Here is a 16663-nt window from a genome sequence, read left to right as displayed (position 1 = left end):
GCACAGTATAATTTTTCGGTTCTTCATGCCAATTTAATTTAACAATTAGCTGTAATAATATATTAAATTAAAAATGTACATGACGTAGTTGCATAAATTATTGATAAATGACGTAAAACTATTGTTTATTTGTTTTCCGTACTTTTTTAAAATGAGTTCAATATTTTATGACGTAAATCATCTACAGCTGTCTAGCCTTTTCTGAACTATGTTGGGGTCGGCTTCCAGTCTAACAGGATGCAGCTGAGTGCCAGTGTGCCACAAGGAGCGACTGCCTATCTGACCTCCTAAACCCAGTTAACATTTTATGACGTAAATGCTGTCACCATATCCCACTAGACTTGATATAACACGCTTTGATTAGGTCGACCTGTATGTAACTATATGTGAATCTAGGGTAACTAATTTAACCATCTTCCAAGGATCGTAGCGTCATGAACATTGACAGCTGTATGTAGTTCTGATGACAATACAATAATACGGTATCATAGCTGTGTTTGGACCCAGTAAAAACATTGAAATTGTTAGTGCACTTCACTACATAGTATAAAACAAAGTCGCTTTTTCTGTCCTTATGTCTCTTTGTACGCTTAAATCTTCAAAACTAGCAACGGATTTTGATGCGGCTTTTTTCAATAGATAGAGTGATTAAAGGAGAAGGTTTATATGTATAATACCATACATTAAATAGTGGGGAAATATTTAATAGTGGTTCTTACCGCGGTATTTCACTGCTCTCTGTCTCTGGAAAAGTCTTCGCCAGAGTACTTCTAAACCGCCTCAGGAACCTCTCTGAAAAGATTCTGCCGGAAACCCAATTTGGTTTCAGACCAGACAGAGGAACTTGTGAGGCAATATTCGCAGTCCGTCAACTCCAGGAAAAAAGTAGAGAGCAGGGACAGCACTTGTATCTCTGCTTTATTGATCTGGAAAAAGCCTTTGACTGCGTCCCTCGCGAGGCCCTCTGGAAGGTACTGAGAAAGTTGGGGTGTACAGAGAAGTTCATAAGACGTTTACGATTGGACTGATTGTCAGACTTTCTGGCTGTTGACTGCCAGTAAAGACTGTCAAAGATTTTCTTATATTCCTACTAAGCTGACCTAGAGCCTGTGAAAATAAATAGGCTACTATTTATCCGGGTGCGGGAAGTTCTTGGAATGCAGATGAAAAAACAGGGGGCCGCTAGTACCTATACATAAAAACATTTATGTAGCCCACCGGATTAGCAAGATGAAGTGGCAATTTATAGGCAGGTCATATGCTCGCAGATGGCCGATGGGGCCGAAAAGTGCTGGAGTGGAGACCACGGACTAGAAAGCGCAGCGTAGGACATCCACCAACGAGGTGGACAGACGACCTCATAAAGGTCGCCGGAAGACGCTGGATGCAGGTCGCCTCCAACAGGTATCTGTGGAGATCCAAGGGGGAGGCCTATGTTGAGCAGTGGACGTGCAATCGCTGAGATGATGATGATGATGATGATATGTGCCATAAATAGGAAAACCACAGACTAAATCAAAAACTTATTTTCATGCGCACAATTTTTGTATTTTGCGGGAATCGAACGCCATCTATACTTATGTAATAAAGAAGAAACATTTTTTTGTTTGTTGTGCCCGGAAAGCTAGGAGACTGCAGAACCGATTCGAAAGGTTCTTTCACTGTTGGAAAGCTACACTCTTCCCGAGTAACATAGGCTATATTTTATCCCGGTACGGGCAGTAGTTCCCACTAGCAAATAGTACTAAAATAGTACCACTAGTAATAGCTAATACCTATTTACTGAAATTCAACCGTTTGTCATAAAATCTGGTTTTGGAATGAAATAATAATTGCCAAAATATGTTAAAATGTTGACACAACTGAAAATTACGATTTATTACTGACAAATATTATATAGTTTGAATGACTTTATAATACTAATAATGATAACTAGTTGTAGCATGCGATGATGCCTGATTTATTTTCAGTAAAGAGGTTTTGTTCCAGTATAGAAATACTGAAAATAATAAGAGCCCTGCCTCATTAGGACGCCAATGGCGACGTCGCCGGCTACGTATCCAAGCAGTTAATATTGAAATGTATGGAACCTCACTCATTTGGCGACGGTTTGGCAACGTCGCCAAATTGGAAGCGTAGCCACGAGCTACAGTTCTCTACGTGGCTACTGGCTACTCTGGCAGTTTGGCGACATAGCCACGGTTGCCACTCTATAATGTACACGGTAAAGTGCACCTCCCTCACTCAGTCGCCAATGTGGTCGCCAATCAGCATGCAATTTATTCAGCGATGACGTAAACAATTGACTTTCGAGACGCCATAGCCATTCGGCTTGGCGACATGTGGATGCCAGAAGTAGCCAGACATGAGCCGCTGGCGACGTCGCCATGGCCTCCTAGTGAGGCAGAGCTCTAATACTTGTCATGGTGGCTTAATGGGTAAAGAACCAACCAACCTCTCAAGTATGAGGGCGCGGGTTCGATTCCAGGTCAGGCAAGTACCAATGCAACTTTTCTAAGTTTGTATGTACTTTCTAAGTATATCTTAGACACCATTGACTGTGTTTCGGCAGGCACGTTAAGCTGTAGGTCCCGGCTATCATTGAACATTCTTGGCAGTCGTTACGGGTAGTCAGAAGCCAGTAAGTCTGACACCAGTCTAACCAAGGGGTATTGGGTTTCACGGGTAACTAGGTTGAGGAGGTCAGACAGGCAGTCGCTCCTTTTGGCACACTGGTACTCAGCTGCATTCGGTTAGACTGGAAGCCGACACCAACATAGTTGGGAAAGGCTACGCAGGTACATTATGTTAATATATTGATTATCGTATATGATTCTGACAATATGAACAAACAAATTAATTTAATTTCTTTGTATATTATTAAATATTAAATTTACAACCAATTGAGTAAATATTAAAGAGATTTTGATTGTGTTAAACAAATAAAATTCAAGTATAAATACTAAACAGATTTCAGTTAAAATCATAGTAGGAGTTTGGTCCGTACCGGGTCAAATATCCCAAAAGTTTAATTTTTAAACTTAAACTATGGTGTCTATCAAGTTCCTTGCACTCCTGGCAGTGGTGAGTTCAAATTTTAACTATTTGGTTAAATTAGACTAGCTTTACAAAAAAAAAAAAAACTAAAATAATGTATTCAAACTTGGCTGCAAGACAATACTTCTTGAACGTCAGGAATTTACAAAAGACAGCCCCCAAAACGCCCACCCTTCACCACTTCCTACGTGTTTTTGCTGGGAAGAAGAAGTGGCGCAACAAACTCCCCAGCAATTACACTCGGTTTCACCCGCTTTTTAAGGGAACTTCTTCTCGCATCCTTATAAAATGTAGTCTATACGTTGTTCTGATCTGTAAGCTATATTGCTGACAATGTTCATGACGCTACGATCCTTGGAAGATGGTTAAATTAGTTACCTTAGGGTGCGTCCACATCTGGCGAATGCGCCGCGAATGCGCAGCACGCGAGCCGATCGCGAGCTGTCCGCGAGCTGCGCGCGTGCATTTTTGTTCGTGAGCCGCTTCTGCGCCGCCCGCGCGCAGCTCGCGCGCGACCTAAGCGCCGCACGCGAGCGGCGCGCAGGCGGCGCGCGACGTCTGCCATCTTCGATAGTACTGAGCCAATATACGGAACTGTAAGGGCGAGAACTGATTGCGCGCAGATCGCGCGCCGCTCGCGCGCTCTATACGAGCCTTGCGTGAGTTGCGCTAAAGAGGCGCACCGAACTATTGCAGTGACTGCACGCGCGCAGCTCGCGGACAGCTCGCGATCGGCTCGCGTGCTGCGCATTCGCGGCGCATTCGCCAGATGTGGACGCACCCTTAGATTCCATTACATAGTTACATACAGGTCGACACAATAAAATCGTGTTAAAAAGAAATTAATATTATATTTTGGAATTCCATATTTAAAATTGAAAAGGAAGCGGCAATGACGCCATGCTTGCTTATTTAAGGTACTTTTTGAACACTAGCTGCCGACTGCAACTGTTCACCGATGCCGTGATTGCATGAAAATAATCGATATCTTAGGGCGACCGCACATGGTGCTACCGCTTCAAACGAACCACTAGTGCAGCTTTGGCCGATTTAATTCAGTCGCGGCGTGTGCGGTCGGCAGTGGCAGTCGGCAGCTCGCAAAACGTACCTTTATGTAGAACATTCCCACGAGCTTTCGAATTTTTATTATTTTCCGAGAGTTGATCAACTATCTAGAAAATTGATCAACTTACGAGTCTTGTTATTTTCCGGTGACATAAGCATTTAGCAAGTATTTATTCAGAGAGCTTTTAACCAATCAACATACACCTCGCCTCTGCAGATGATTTAACGACAAGACGCCGTAAATTAATCAACTTACTAAAATACATACGTTAAGACAGACAGACAGAGTTACTTTCACATTTATAATATTAGTAGGGATATCTACTATAGCATAGCTTATCTTACCATACCATTCTTCTACTCCAGGTGGCCATAGTGGCAGGGTCTCCCCACCACAAATCTATTAAGAAGAAAGTGCCCTACGCCTGGACAGTCAGTTCTTCAGGAAGTTCAGGGGTCACAGCCGGGGCTTCGGCCGCTGGAAATGCTGGTGTAAGTATACTAGACTTGGCCTGCTTCCAATATCCTACCTCTTATTGACTTGGTAACTAGAGATAGGGCTTAGTTCTATACAATGACAATGATGATGATGCAAGCCGATTATCGGCTACGGCGGCTGTTCTCATGTAAGGAGATCAGTCAGCTGCGCAGGACATATTATAAAGCACGAGCATTTGGTTGGACACAGGTGCACTCACTATTCCTTCACTCTCATAGCGCGATGGGACGACAATCCGACACCACCGGAGAGAGATCAGGAGGAAGTATACTAGACTTGGGTTGCTTTCAATATCCTATCTCTTGTTGACTTGGCTACTAGAGATAGAACTTCAACAAGAATAAGAAGAATAAGAATAATTTAACATCAATTTTTATTTTATTTTTTCTAATTACAGGCAAATGCAGTAGCTTTCAGCAGTCTTAGTAAGTACTTATGACTATTTAAATAATATTGTTGATATAACTACTTGTTATAAACATTCTAGATACATTTTTAAAATAAAGTTCTTGGTCCCAATTTCACAGACAACCTTACGTTAGTTTTTATTCGACTTCACAAAAAGGAGGAGGTTCTGATGTTTCATCATCATCATCATCATCATCATCATCATCTCAGCCATAGGACGTCCACTGCTGAACATAGGCCTTCCCTTTAGATCTCCACAGATACCTGTTGGAGGCGACCTGCATCCAGCGTCTTCCGGCGACCTTTATAAGGTCGTCTGTCCACCTTGTTGGTGGACGTCCTACGCTGCGCTTGTTCGGATGTTTGTTTTATCTAAAACAAACTGTTTACTATGCATTTTCATTCAAATCAATTTTGTTCACAAAAGTTGTTTGTGAATTTTGGCCTTATAAAAACAAAAATAAAACATATCGACATTGTTATTAATTTATTAATTCTATTTGCAGGATTCTTGGCCAAAGGAATAGCTGGTAAGCATTCTTTTAATTTTTATAACTTTTCAAGTAAAAAAATCCTCTCTTAATATTTATTTCTTACTATTTTTTCTTTTGTTTGTAGATCGTAACTCATTGTCCTACAAAGCCTTCAAATGGATTGGCGGCAGAAGTAAGTTTCTAAAATCTTGCAGTAGTTTTGTTGATTAGCGCTAAGATATAGAATATTGATATAAGCTCCATATAAATTCATAATCATCTCCCGAACCTTCTTCCCAACTATGTTGGGGTCGGCTTCCAGTCTAACCGAATACAGCTTAGTACCAGAGTTTTATAAGAAGCGACTGCCTATATGATCTCCTCAACCCATTTACCCGGGCAACCCAATACCCCTTTGTAAGACTAGTGTCAGACTTTCTGACTACCCGTAACGACTGCCAAGGATGTTAAACGACAGCCGGGAACTACAGTTTAACGTGCCATCTGAAACACAGTCATTGGTGTCTGAGATATGAAAATGAACCTTAAGACTGTTTATTTAAAGTATATTATCTCTTGCAGCTGCGGTGTCATCAGTGAATGATGCTTTGGATATAGTTCTGACGGCAGCCGCTGGAGTCGGTGGTCTCATCAATCTATGGATTCCTGGACGTAAGTTATACAATTCTTCTTCCTATACAACCGCACGCTGACTGGCGACCATACTGGCGACTGAGTGAGCGAGGTGCACGTTACCGTGTACAGGCACCGTCGCCAAGCTGCCAGAGTAGCCAGAAGCCACGTGGGGAACTGTAGCTAGTGGCTACGCTTCCAATTTGGCGACGTTGCCAGACCGTCGCCAAGTGAGTTAGATTCCATACATTTAATATTAACTGCTTGGATACGTAGCTGCCAGCGACGTCGCCATGGCGTCTTAGTGAGGCAGAGCTCTAAAGGTCTATCTTTAACTTTACTTTATTTATATACTGTGTTAATTTACTAATTGTAAATATTCTTTTTTCAGTTGGCAGTCTCTTTTCATCACGTAAGTAGTAATTTTATTATTTTTAATTAAAATGAATACCTATGTGTTGTGTGTGTGTGAAAGATTTTTCTATCCCAATACTAATTAGTTTACTTGTATATTTTGCTATCTCTTTCTAGACTTCTTACCATATTTCTTATAGAAGCTACAAAATATTTCTGTAAAATTCCACAACTTCTACATTGAAAGATTTTTCTAACTCAATACTCTTTTTTTTTCACATACTACTCTTAAAAAAAAAAAATTTCAACATTAAGAACACACCATTTTCTTTCCTTCACTGTATTCCTACAAAACTACGAAGGTATTAAAAACAATATATTTTCTTTCTAGTGGTAATTGCAAGTGCTAGAATCAGCTACTGTGTGGTTGGACAACCGTCAAGCTCTCACTTCGGACTGGTTCGCGATGGAAAAGCTAACAGTAAGTAGAATATAAAGATTTTATTTATTTATGTACACGTAAATACAGATACGAATAAATAACAAAAAAAATAAATGAGCAGAGCTTATCTCAAAAGATTTTTTTTCCAGCAGGTCCGTTATGGGAGAGTTAGAATAGAAAAGAGATACAGATAGACTGCTCATTAATGAGTTTAATGGGTTGTAAATAGCTTATGTTCATTATTAACTGTAATTGAATAACTTACTCAAAAACGTTTATTCAAATTAGGCTGAAGAACCAGCACTTTTAGAACTTCAAAGAAAAAAACATGGAAGGCCTCTCCGCCCTACACCTTATATTACCCATTAATAGCAATCCGCGTTATTGAAGTTTAATATTTGTTCTACAAACATAAACTTTTTTTTAAATACTCCATAAACTTAAGCATTAGTTCGTAACTTAATGATCCGTTAATTTTCAAACAAAATTAACTTAAATTCGTTTTACTATTATCAAGATAAATGACAGAAGTATTTTACGTCTAATTATATACCTACTAGCTTCCGCCAGCGGCTTCGCCCGCGTGTTGTGTTGATAAAAAGTAGCCTATGTGTTAATCCAGAGTATCACCTATCTACATACCAAATTTCAATCAAATCGGTCCGGCCGTTTTTGCGTGATTGAATAACAAACATACATCCATACATTCTCACAAACTTTCACATTTATAATATAAGTAGGATGTGGTATATATAATTTGATATTCCCATACTATATTTAAGCATGGAAATGCATAAATTGCCTTTGATACATATTTTAAATACTATATTATCTTATAATTTTTCAGTCAACATCTGCGCTAACGGTAACTACGGAGCCAAATGGGGCTGGAAGGCGTACGCTGGTGATTACTCCAATGCCGCTCTGGTGATCAAGGGTTACGGCTTAGAGAATGCTTCGGCTAAGGTCAACCAGTTCCTTGCTGCTAAGGGTGGCATCCAGGCTTTGGATGGTAAGAGAAACATGGTTTTTTATTGATTCTTGAACCGACTTTCACCGACTTGGCTACGTTCCGATAGACCGGGATAAAATATATCCTGTGTTATTCGGGGATATATTTCCAACAATGAATTTGGAATTTTTCAAATCAATTTTTTATGGTACAAAAAGAAAATCTTCTCTATTATATTAATTAGTATAGAAAATTTAGATCAGTCTGGTAGTCGCATAATGTTCCCTGTGTCTCGGATTTAAGAAATCGCTTTGTGGGTTTTAAGATACTTTTAAAAAGCAGCACGGGCTATCAGAGTGAGGGAATAGTGAGTGCACCTGTGTTCGCGCAAATGCTTGTGCACTATAATATGTCCTGTGCGAGAACATTTTAAAAGATATTAAAGAAATATGAGAAAGTTGACAATTCCTGTATAGCTTTGCTTTTGATATATCGACTGCGGGACTATTATTTAGCCACGAGCTCATCTATATAAGTTTGGCTAATTGAATTTGTTTCTTTCAGGATATGAAAAGAAGATCGCAAGCGCCATCGTCGTTGTTGCTAAGCTTTTCGACCGTAAGTATTTAAAAACAATATACTTACTGTAAAACTTACCTATACGTGTATTACTTACCTATGTAGGTATATACTGTATAAACATTAATTACTGCCATCCAGCGTGGTAATGCAGCCAGCCTTTTGGGCACGATCCCCGCTGACAGCGATGCGGTTTAAAAGTTACATTTATTACTGTCTCATTTACCAATTAATTTTGATGATGATTGATGAAAAACAATCATCCAAATAAGTTTGTGATTTTAGTTTTGTGCCATTATTTTATATTTTCGCTTTCATATACCGCTGATTTTAGTAATTTGAGTAATTTATCTAGTCTTCTGGGAGCTTTTCCGGAGGAATACTTCGACTCCTAATTGCGCCGAAATGTTCTTTTATACTACTTATACGTTTTTATTTATCTAATATTTGTTTATTTACAGGTGATGTCAAGACCTGGTCATCACAGGATGTTAACACCGTATTCGCAAAATGTAAGTACCTATCATTGGTTTGTTTAAAAGTATAACCGCATGCAGCTGAGTACCAGTGTGTCATATTGAGCGGCTGTTCATCTGATCTCTTCAGACCTGTAGTCCGACCTTCTGGACCTTCAGACCGGCTGCCAGGCTTTCTGGTTTCTGACTACCCGTCTGCCAAAGGTGTTCAAATGACAGCCGGGTTTAATTAATTAATATACACAAGTTTAATTACATCATCCTCAAGGCTTTTTTCCAAACTATGTTGGGGTCGGCTTCCAGTCTAACCGAATGTAGTTGAATACCAGTGCTTTACAAGAAGCGACTGCCTATCTGACCTACTCAACATTGTTACCCACTCAACCCAATACCCCTTGGTTAGACTGGTGTCAGACTTACTGGCTTACAAGTTTAATTAATAATAGGTATTCTAATATTATTTTATTTTGTTTTACAGCGACCGAAGTATTGGGATGGCTCGCAAACTCCTACTACCCACGCCGTGAGTATACTTGAACTGGCATTCGTCATCGGTTACACCCGCGTCCCGTAATAAACTACCTCGCGCAAATGGATAAAAAGTATACCCTATAGACTTCTTTGATAAATGGGCTATTTAACACTGAAAAAAATCAAATTGGACCATTACTTCCTGAGATAATTGCTTTACATTAGAAAAAATCTTTCAGTAATAGATAGCCCATTTATCGAGGAAAGCTAAAGGCTACTTTTTTATCCGGGTTCGTAGAGAAGTTCCTACGGGAAGCGGGTGAAACCGCTGGCAGAAGCTAGTGAAATATATGATTTATTATTTTAAAAATATGTTTATTAAGAAATTATTCTAATTTTTACTATTTTAATTTTCAGTTGGAGGATACGTTTTAGCTGGTGAGTAAAACATATGTTAACATTTGATAATAATTCAAAGTTAACGTTAAAAAAATAAAATTTAATGCTTCTATAGTATTATTTGATAAATTACTTTGATTTTTTGAACAAGTACAAAAATAATAATTTTTTGTAAGAAAAACTAAAATTGTGATTATCTTTTCAGATTTCCTCCGCCTTGGTTCTAACAAGAATGTCGTTAATGTAGGATTAGGTAAGTTAAACTATATCTAAAATACATATATTCTTTATCTGAAAAAATATTCAAAGAATATTCAAATCATATTTTTTGATCATCATCATCATCTCAGCCATAGGACGTCCACTGCTGCACATAGGCCTCCCCCTTAGATCTCCACAGAGACCTGTTGGAGGCGACCTGCATCCAGCGTCTTCCGGCGACCTTTATAAGGTCGTCTGTCCACCTTGCTGGTGGACGTCCTACGCTGCGCTTGCTAGTCCGTGGTCTCCACTCCAGTACTTTTCGACCCCATCGGTCATCCGCTCTGCGAGCAATATGGCCAGCCCATTGCCACTTCAACTTGCTAATCCGGTAACATTAACAAAGAATTATTGTATTTTCAGATCTATCAATCTTCCAAGACCAACTGAACCAAATTTCATCATACAAAATCCAGCAACAGCTTTTATCTGGCGTGAAGAAGTGTACCGACCAAGACTTCAATAAAGCAAACGATGATGATGATGATGACGATGACGACGATTCTGATGAAAACCAGTCTGACAACGGAACAACCACGAAGACTGTGTCTGCCGGTGGTTCACAAACCAACACCGGATCAACCATAGGTTCCACATCAACCACAGGTTCCGGATCAACCACAGGTTCCACATCAACCACGAAGACTGTAACTGAAAATGGTTCCCAAATCAACTCCGGATCAACCAAAACAACCGGATCAACCACAGGTTCCTCATCAACGACAGGTTCCTCATCAACGACAGGTTCCTCATCAACGACAGGTTCCGGATCAACCAAAGGTTCCACATCATCGACAGGTTCCGGATCAACCACAGGTTCCACGTCAACCACGAAGACTGTAACTGAAAATGGTTCCCAAATCAACTCCGGATCAACCAAAACAACCGGATCAACCACAGGTTCCTCATCAACCACAGGAACTGGATCAACCATAGGAACCGGATCTACCACAGGTTCCGGATCAACCACAGGTTCCACATCAACCACGAAGACTGCAACTGAAGGTGGTTTCCAAACCAACACCGGAACAACCAAAACAACCGGATCAACCACATCTTCCGGATCAACCACAGGAACCGGATCAACCACAGGTTCCGGATTAACGACAGGTTCCGGTTCCACATCAACCACGAAGACTGTAACTGAAGGTGGTTCCCAAACCACCTCCGGATCAACCACGAAGTCCGTATCTACCACAGGTTCCACATCAACCACAGGAACCGGATCAACGACAGGTACCGGATCAACCACAGGTTCCGGCTCAACCACAAAGTCTGTAACTGAAGGTGGTTCCCAAACCACCTCCGGATCAACCACTGACTCAGAATCTCAAACCTACAACTCTAACAACAATTCTGACAATGATTCTGATAACAACACAGGTAATGCTGGTCAGAAACACAAAAGATCTGATTTATCTGACGATGTGAACGGAAACGATGATTCCGATAAGATCGAAAAGAAGAAGAAATTGATCAATGATCTGATTAACAAGGGCAAACAAAAGCAAGGCAAGGCTGGATCAACCACTGACGTTAGCAAAACCAACTCCGGTTCATCTACGACTGTTACGGGCTCTGGTTCCACAACCAGCTCCGGATCAACCACGAGTTCTGGAACAACCACGACTAAAGGATCATCTACTAAGACTGTATCTGAAGGTGGTTCCCAAATCAGCTCCGGAACTACCACATCTTCCGGATCAACCACAGGAACGGGATCAACCTCAGGTTCCGGCTCAACCACAGGTTCCGGATCCACATCAACCACGAAGACTGTAACTGAAGGTGGTTCCGAAACAACCAAAACAACCGGATCAACCACATCTTCCGGATCAACCACAGGAACCGGATCAACCACAGGAACCGGATCTAGCACAGGTTCCACATCAAGCACAGGTTCCGGATCAACCACAGGTTCCGGTTCTACATCAACCACGAAGACTGTAACTGAAGGTGGTTCCCAAACCAGCTCCGGAACAACCAAAACAACCGGATCAACCATAGGTTCCGGCTCAACCACAGGTTCCTCATCAACCACAGGTTCCGGATCAACCACAGGTTCCGGATCAACCACAGGTTCCGCATCAGCCACAGGTTCCGGCTCAACCACAGGTTCCGGTTCTACATCAACCACGAAGACTGTAACAGAAGGTGGTTCCCAAACCAGCTCCGGAACAACCAAAACAACCGGATCAACCACAGGTTCCGGCTCAACCACAGGTTCCTCATCAACCACAGGTTCCGGCTCAACGACAGGAACCGGATCAACCACAGGAACTGGCTCAACCACATCTTCTGGATCGACCACAGGTTCCGGATCAACCACAGGAACCGGTTCTACATCAACCACGAAGACTGTAACTGAAGGTGGTTCCCAAACAACCAAAACCAGCTCAACCACAGGTTCCGGATCAACCACAGGTTCCGGCTCAACCACAGGAACCGGATCAACCTCAAGTACTGGATCAACATCTACCACGAAGACTGTAACTGAAAGTGGTTCCGGATCAACCACAGGTTCCGGCTCAACCAAATCTTCTGGATCAACCACAGGAACCGGATCAACGACAGGAACCGGATCAACCACAGGAACTGGCTCAACCACATCTTCTGGATCGACCACAGGTTCCGGATCAACCACAGGAACCGGTTCTACATCAACCACGAAGACTGTAACTGAAGGTGGTTCCCAAACAACCAAAACCAGCTCAACCACAGGTTCCGGATCAACCACAGGTTCCGGCTCAACCACAGGAACCGGATCAACCTCAAGTACTGGATCAACATCTACCACGAAGACTGTAACTGAAAGTGGTTCCAAAACCGACTCTGGATCAACCAAAACAACCGGATCAACCACAGGAACCGGATCAACCACAGGTTCCGGATCAACCACAGGAACTGGATCAACCACAGGAACCGGATCAACCACAGGTTCCTCATCAACCACAGGTTCCGCATCAGCCACAGGTTCCGGCTCAACCACAGGTTCCGGTTCTACATCAACCACGAAGACTGTAACAGAAGGTGGTTCCCAAACCAGCTCCGGAACAACCAAAACAACCGGATCAACCACAGGTTCCGGCTCAACCACAGGTTCCTCATCAACCACAGGTTCCGGCTCAACCACAGGTTCCGGCTCAACCACAGGTTCCTCATCAACCACAGGTTCCGGCTCAACCACAGGTTCCGGCTCAACCACAGGTTCCGCATCAGCCACAGGAACCGGATCTAGCACAGGTTCCGGATCAACCACAGGAACCGGATCTACATCAACCACGAAGACTGTAACTGAAAGTGGTTCTCAAACCAGCTCCGGAACAACCAAAACAACCGGATCAACCACAGAAACTGGATCGACCACAGGTTCCGGATCAACCACTGGTTCCGGATCAACCACAGGTTCCGGCTCAACCACATCTTCTGGATCAACCACAGGAACCGGATCAACGACAGGTTCCGGATCAACCACAGGTTCCGGCTCAACCACAGGTTCCGCATCAGCCACAGGTTCCGGCTCAACCACAGGTTCCGGTTCTACATCAACCACGAAGACTGTAACAGAAGGTGGTTCCCAAACCAGCTCCGGAACAACCAAAACAACCGGATCAACCACAGGTTCCGGCTCAACCACAGGTTCCTCATCAACCACAGGTTCCGGCTCAACCACAGGTTCTGGCTCAACCACAGGTTCCTCATCAACCACAGGTTCCGGCTCAACCACAGGTTCCGGCTCAACCACAGGTTCCGCATCAGCCACAGGAACCGGATCTAGCACAGGTTCCGGATCAACCACAGGAACCGGATCTACATCAACCACGAAGACTGTAACTGAAAGTGGTTCTCAAACCAGCTCCGGAACAACCAAAACAACCGGATCAACCACAGAAACCGGCTCGACCACAGGTTCCGGATCAACCACTGGTTCCGGCTCAACTACAGGTTCCGGTTCTACATCAACCACGAATACTGTAACTGAAAGTGGTTCGCAAAACGACTCCGGAACAACCAAAACAACCGGATCAACCACAGGTTCTGGATCAACCACATCTTCCGGATCAACCACAGGTTCCTCATCAACCACAGGTAATACCATAAGTTTAAATCAATCGCCATCATTTTAAATTATATCAATAAGAAATGGATCTAATCTTATTTATATTGCCCACTTATTTTATGACAATGTGTGAGGCTAACGTGTATGTAATGTGTGTAGTGTATTCTCACAGCTTAAATTGAGTATTCCAGGGGCCCGATTTGGAGCATAAATCATTTCATACCGTTCGACACCCGCAAGTCCTCATAGGTCCAGTTGAAAACCAGCGTCAGACACTAGTTGTCTGGCATAATGCTGAACTGGACCTATTTGGCGCAACCTTTTGTTACTTTTTTTTTATTTCTATGTGTATGTATGGCTTGTGTCAATAAATAATTTTTCTTTCTGTCTTTCTTTAGGTTCCGGATCAACCACAGGAACCGGATCAACCACAGGAACTGGATCAACCACAGGTTCCTCATCAACCACAGGTTCTGGATCAACCACAGGAACCGGATCAACCACATCTTCCGGATCAACCACAGGTTCCGGATCAACAACAGGTTCCGGCTCAACCACAGGTTCCGCTTCTACATCAACCACGAAGACTGTAACTGAAGGTGGTTCCCAAACCAGCTCCGGAACAACCAAAACAACCGGATCAACCACAGGAACCGGATCAACCTCAGGTTCCGGCTCAACCACAGGTTCCGGATCAACCACAGGTTCCTCATCTACAACAGGTTCCGGATCAACCACAGGTTCCTCATCAACCACAGGTTCCGGCTCAACCACAGGTTCCTCATCAACCACAGGTTCCGGATCAACCACAGGAAGTGGATCAACCACAGGTTCCGGATCAACCACAGCAACTGGATCTACCACAGGTTCCTCATCTACAACAGGTTCCGGATCAACCACAGGTTCCTCATCAACCACAGGTTCCGGCTCAACCACTGGTTCCTCATCAACCACAGGTTCCGGATCTACATCAACCACGAAGACTGTAACTGAAGGTGGTTCCCAAACCAGCTCCGGAACAACCAAAACAACCGGCTCAACCACATCTTCTGGATCAACCACAGGTTCCGGCTCAACCACAGGTTCCGGATCAACCACAGGAACCGGATCAAGCACAGGAACCGGATCAAGCACAGGAACCGGATCAGCCACAGGAACCGGATCTACATCAACCACGAAGACTGTAACTGAAGGTGGTTCCCAAACCAGCTCCGGAACAACCAAAACAACCGGATCAACCACATCTTCTGGATCAACCACAGGTTCCGGCTCAACCACAGGAACCGGATCTAGCACAGGAACCGGATCAAGCACAGGAACCGGATCAGCCACAGGTTCCGGATCAGCCACAGGTTCAGGATCAGCCACAGGTTCAGGATCAGCCACAGGTTCCGGATCAGCCACAGGTTCCTCATCTACAACAGGTTCCGGATCAACCACAGGTTCCTCATCAACCACAGGTTCCGGATCAACCACAGGAAGTGGATCAACCACAGGTTCCGGATCAACCACAGGAACTGGATCTACCACAGGTTCCTCATCTACAACAGGTTCCGGATCAACCACAGGTTCCTCATCAACCACAGGTTCCGGCTCAACCACTGGTTCCTCATCAACCACAGGTTCCGGATCAACCACAGGAAGTGGATCAACCACAGGTTCCGGATCAACCACAGGAACTGGATCTAGCACATCTTCCGGATCAGGAACTGGATCAACCACATCTTCTGGATCAACCACAGGCTCCGGATCAACCACAGGCTCCTCATCAAATACAGGATCCTCATCAGCCACAGGTTCCGGATCAGCTAACTCTGGTACAGGTTCAAATAACGGCTATGGAGATGAATATACAAAGATTTCATCAACCAACGAAAGTAGCGATTTCTCAGACGGCTCAGAAGACAGCTATAATCAGAAGAAAGTAGAAAATGGCAAGACAATCGAAGCTTCTGGCTCTAAAGTGGAAGAATCAGAAGGTAACTCAGCCTCTTCATCTTACTCAGAAGAGAGGAAGAACCGTGATGGATCCTACTCTAAGGTAGAGAAGAAATCGTCGAATGATGCTGAGAGTAACAGTAGTGTAGCTGATGAAAGCAAATCGGAGACCAGCTCTGATGGCTCTTTCCACTCTCAGAAGCATCACCACGTCAGTCATTCTTCAAAGAAGAGTAGCTCAGACAGTAGCTATTCTTACTCGTCAAATTAAAGAGTTAAAGGTACTTGAAGGCAATGATGAATTGTATTTTAGGTAGTAAGTTTTAGAAATATAGGTGATGCATTTGAATCGGTTTTTGTTTTATTATTTTTCTACCCTATATCTATGTATTGTTTTATCATATCTATTATACAGAGTGTATACCTAATCACATTAAATTAAAAACTATATAGTAAACTGGTAAATATACAATGTCGATAAGCACAAAGAAAAAAATAAAATACGTAAAAATAAAGAAATAATTTTCCAAACAAAGTAAATAGAGCTAAAATGTGTGAGAATTAGAACACCATATAAGAGTCGGTCATTACAAACA

General features: G+C 42.8%; 1 protein-coding gene across 20 annotated transcripts; it reads left to right on the top strand.

Annotated features, from left to right (window-relative positions):
- Positions 1-2980: 2980 nt before the first annotated feature.
- On the top strand, positions 2981-16416 carry LOC124644569 (mucin-22-like). 20 transcript variants are annotated; one of them, XM_047184034.1, is made up of 18 exons: positions 2981-3084; positions 4489-4614; positions 5019-5046; positions 5536-5559; positions 5648-5695; positions 6085-6174; positions 6527-6547; positions 6881-6970; positions 7779-7943; positions 8448-8501; positions 8924-8974; positions 9417-9461; positions 9827-9847; positions 10014-10061; positions 10433-12274; positions 13205-13276; positions 13547-14158; positions 14528-16416. In XM_047184034.1, the coding sequence occupies exons 1-18, from the start codon at positions 3049-3051 to the stop codon at positions 16336-16338; spliced, it is 5184 nt and encodes a 1727-aa protein (XP_047039990.1). In that variant the 5' UTR covers positions 2981-3048; the 3' UTR covers positions 16339-16416. The 20 variants fall into 20 exon arrangements, with proteins under 20 accessions (XP_047039990.1, XP_047039983.1, XP_047039989.1 ...); XM_047184027.1 differs by having other exon boundaries at positions 10433-13150; XM_047184033.1 differs by having other exon boundaries at positions 13205-14158.
- The last annotated feature ends 247 nt before the right edge of the window (positions 16417-16663 follow it).

Source organism: Helicoverpa zea, chromosome 30 (genome assembly GCF_022581195.2).
Source record: "Helicoverpa zea isolate HzStark_Cry1AcR chromosome 30, ilHelZeax1.1, whole genome shotgun sequence".
NCBI classification, from domain to species: Eukaryota; Metazoa; Arthropoda; class Insecta; order Lepidoptera; family Noctuidae; genus Helicoverpa; species Helicoverpa zea.
Note: the sequence above shows the minus strand (reverse complement) of the source record. Positions and strands in the feature narration are given on the sequence as shown.

What these genes read in the sequence shown, in the direction of transcription:
- LOC124644569 (XM_047184016.1), top strand. Translation starts at nt 3,049, where the DNA reads ATGGTGTCTATCAAGTTCCTTGCACTCCTGGCAGTG. An exon ending in TGGAGGATACGTTTTAGCTG is followed by an intron (nt 9,848 to 10,013) that starts GTGAGTAAAACA and finishes TTATCTTTTCAG; the next exon opens with ATTTCCTCCGCCTTGGTTCT. An exon ending in TGTCGTTAATGTAGGATTAG is followed by an intron (nt 10,062 to 10,432) that starts GTAAGTTAAACT and finishes TTGTATTTTCAG; the next exon opens with ATCTATCAATCTTCCAAGAC.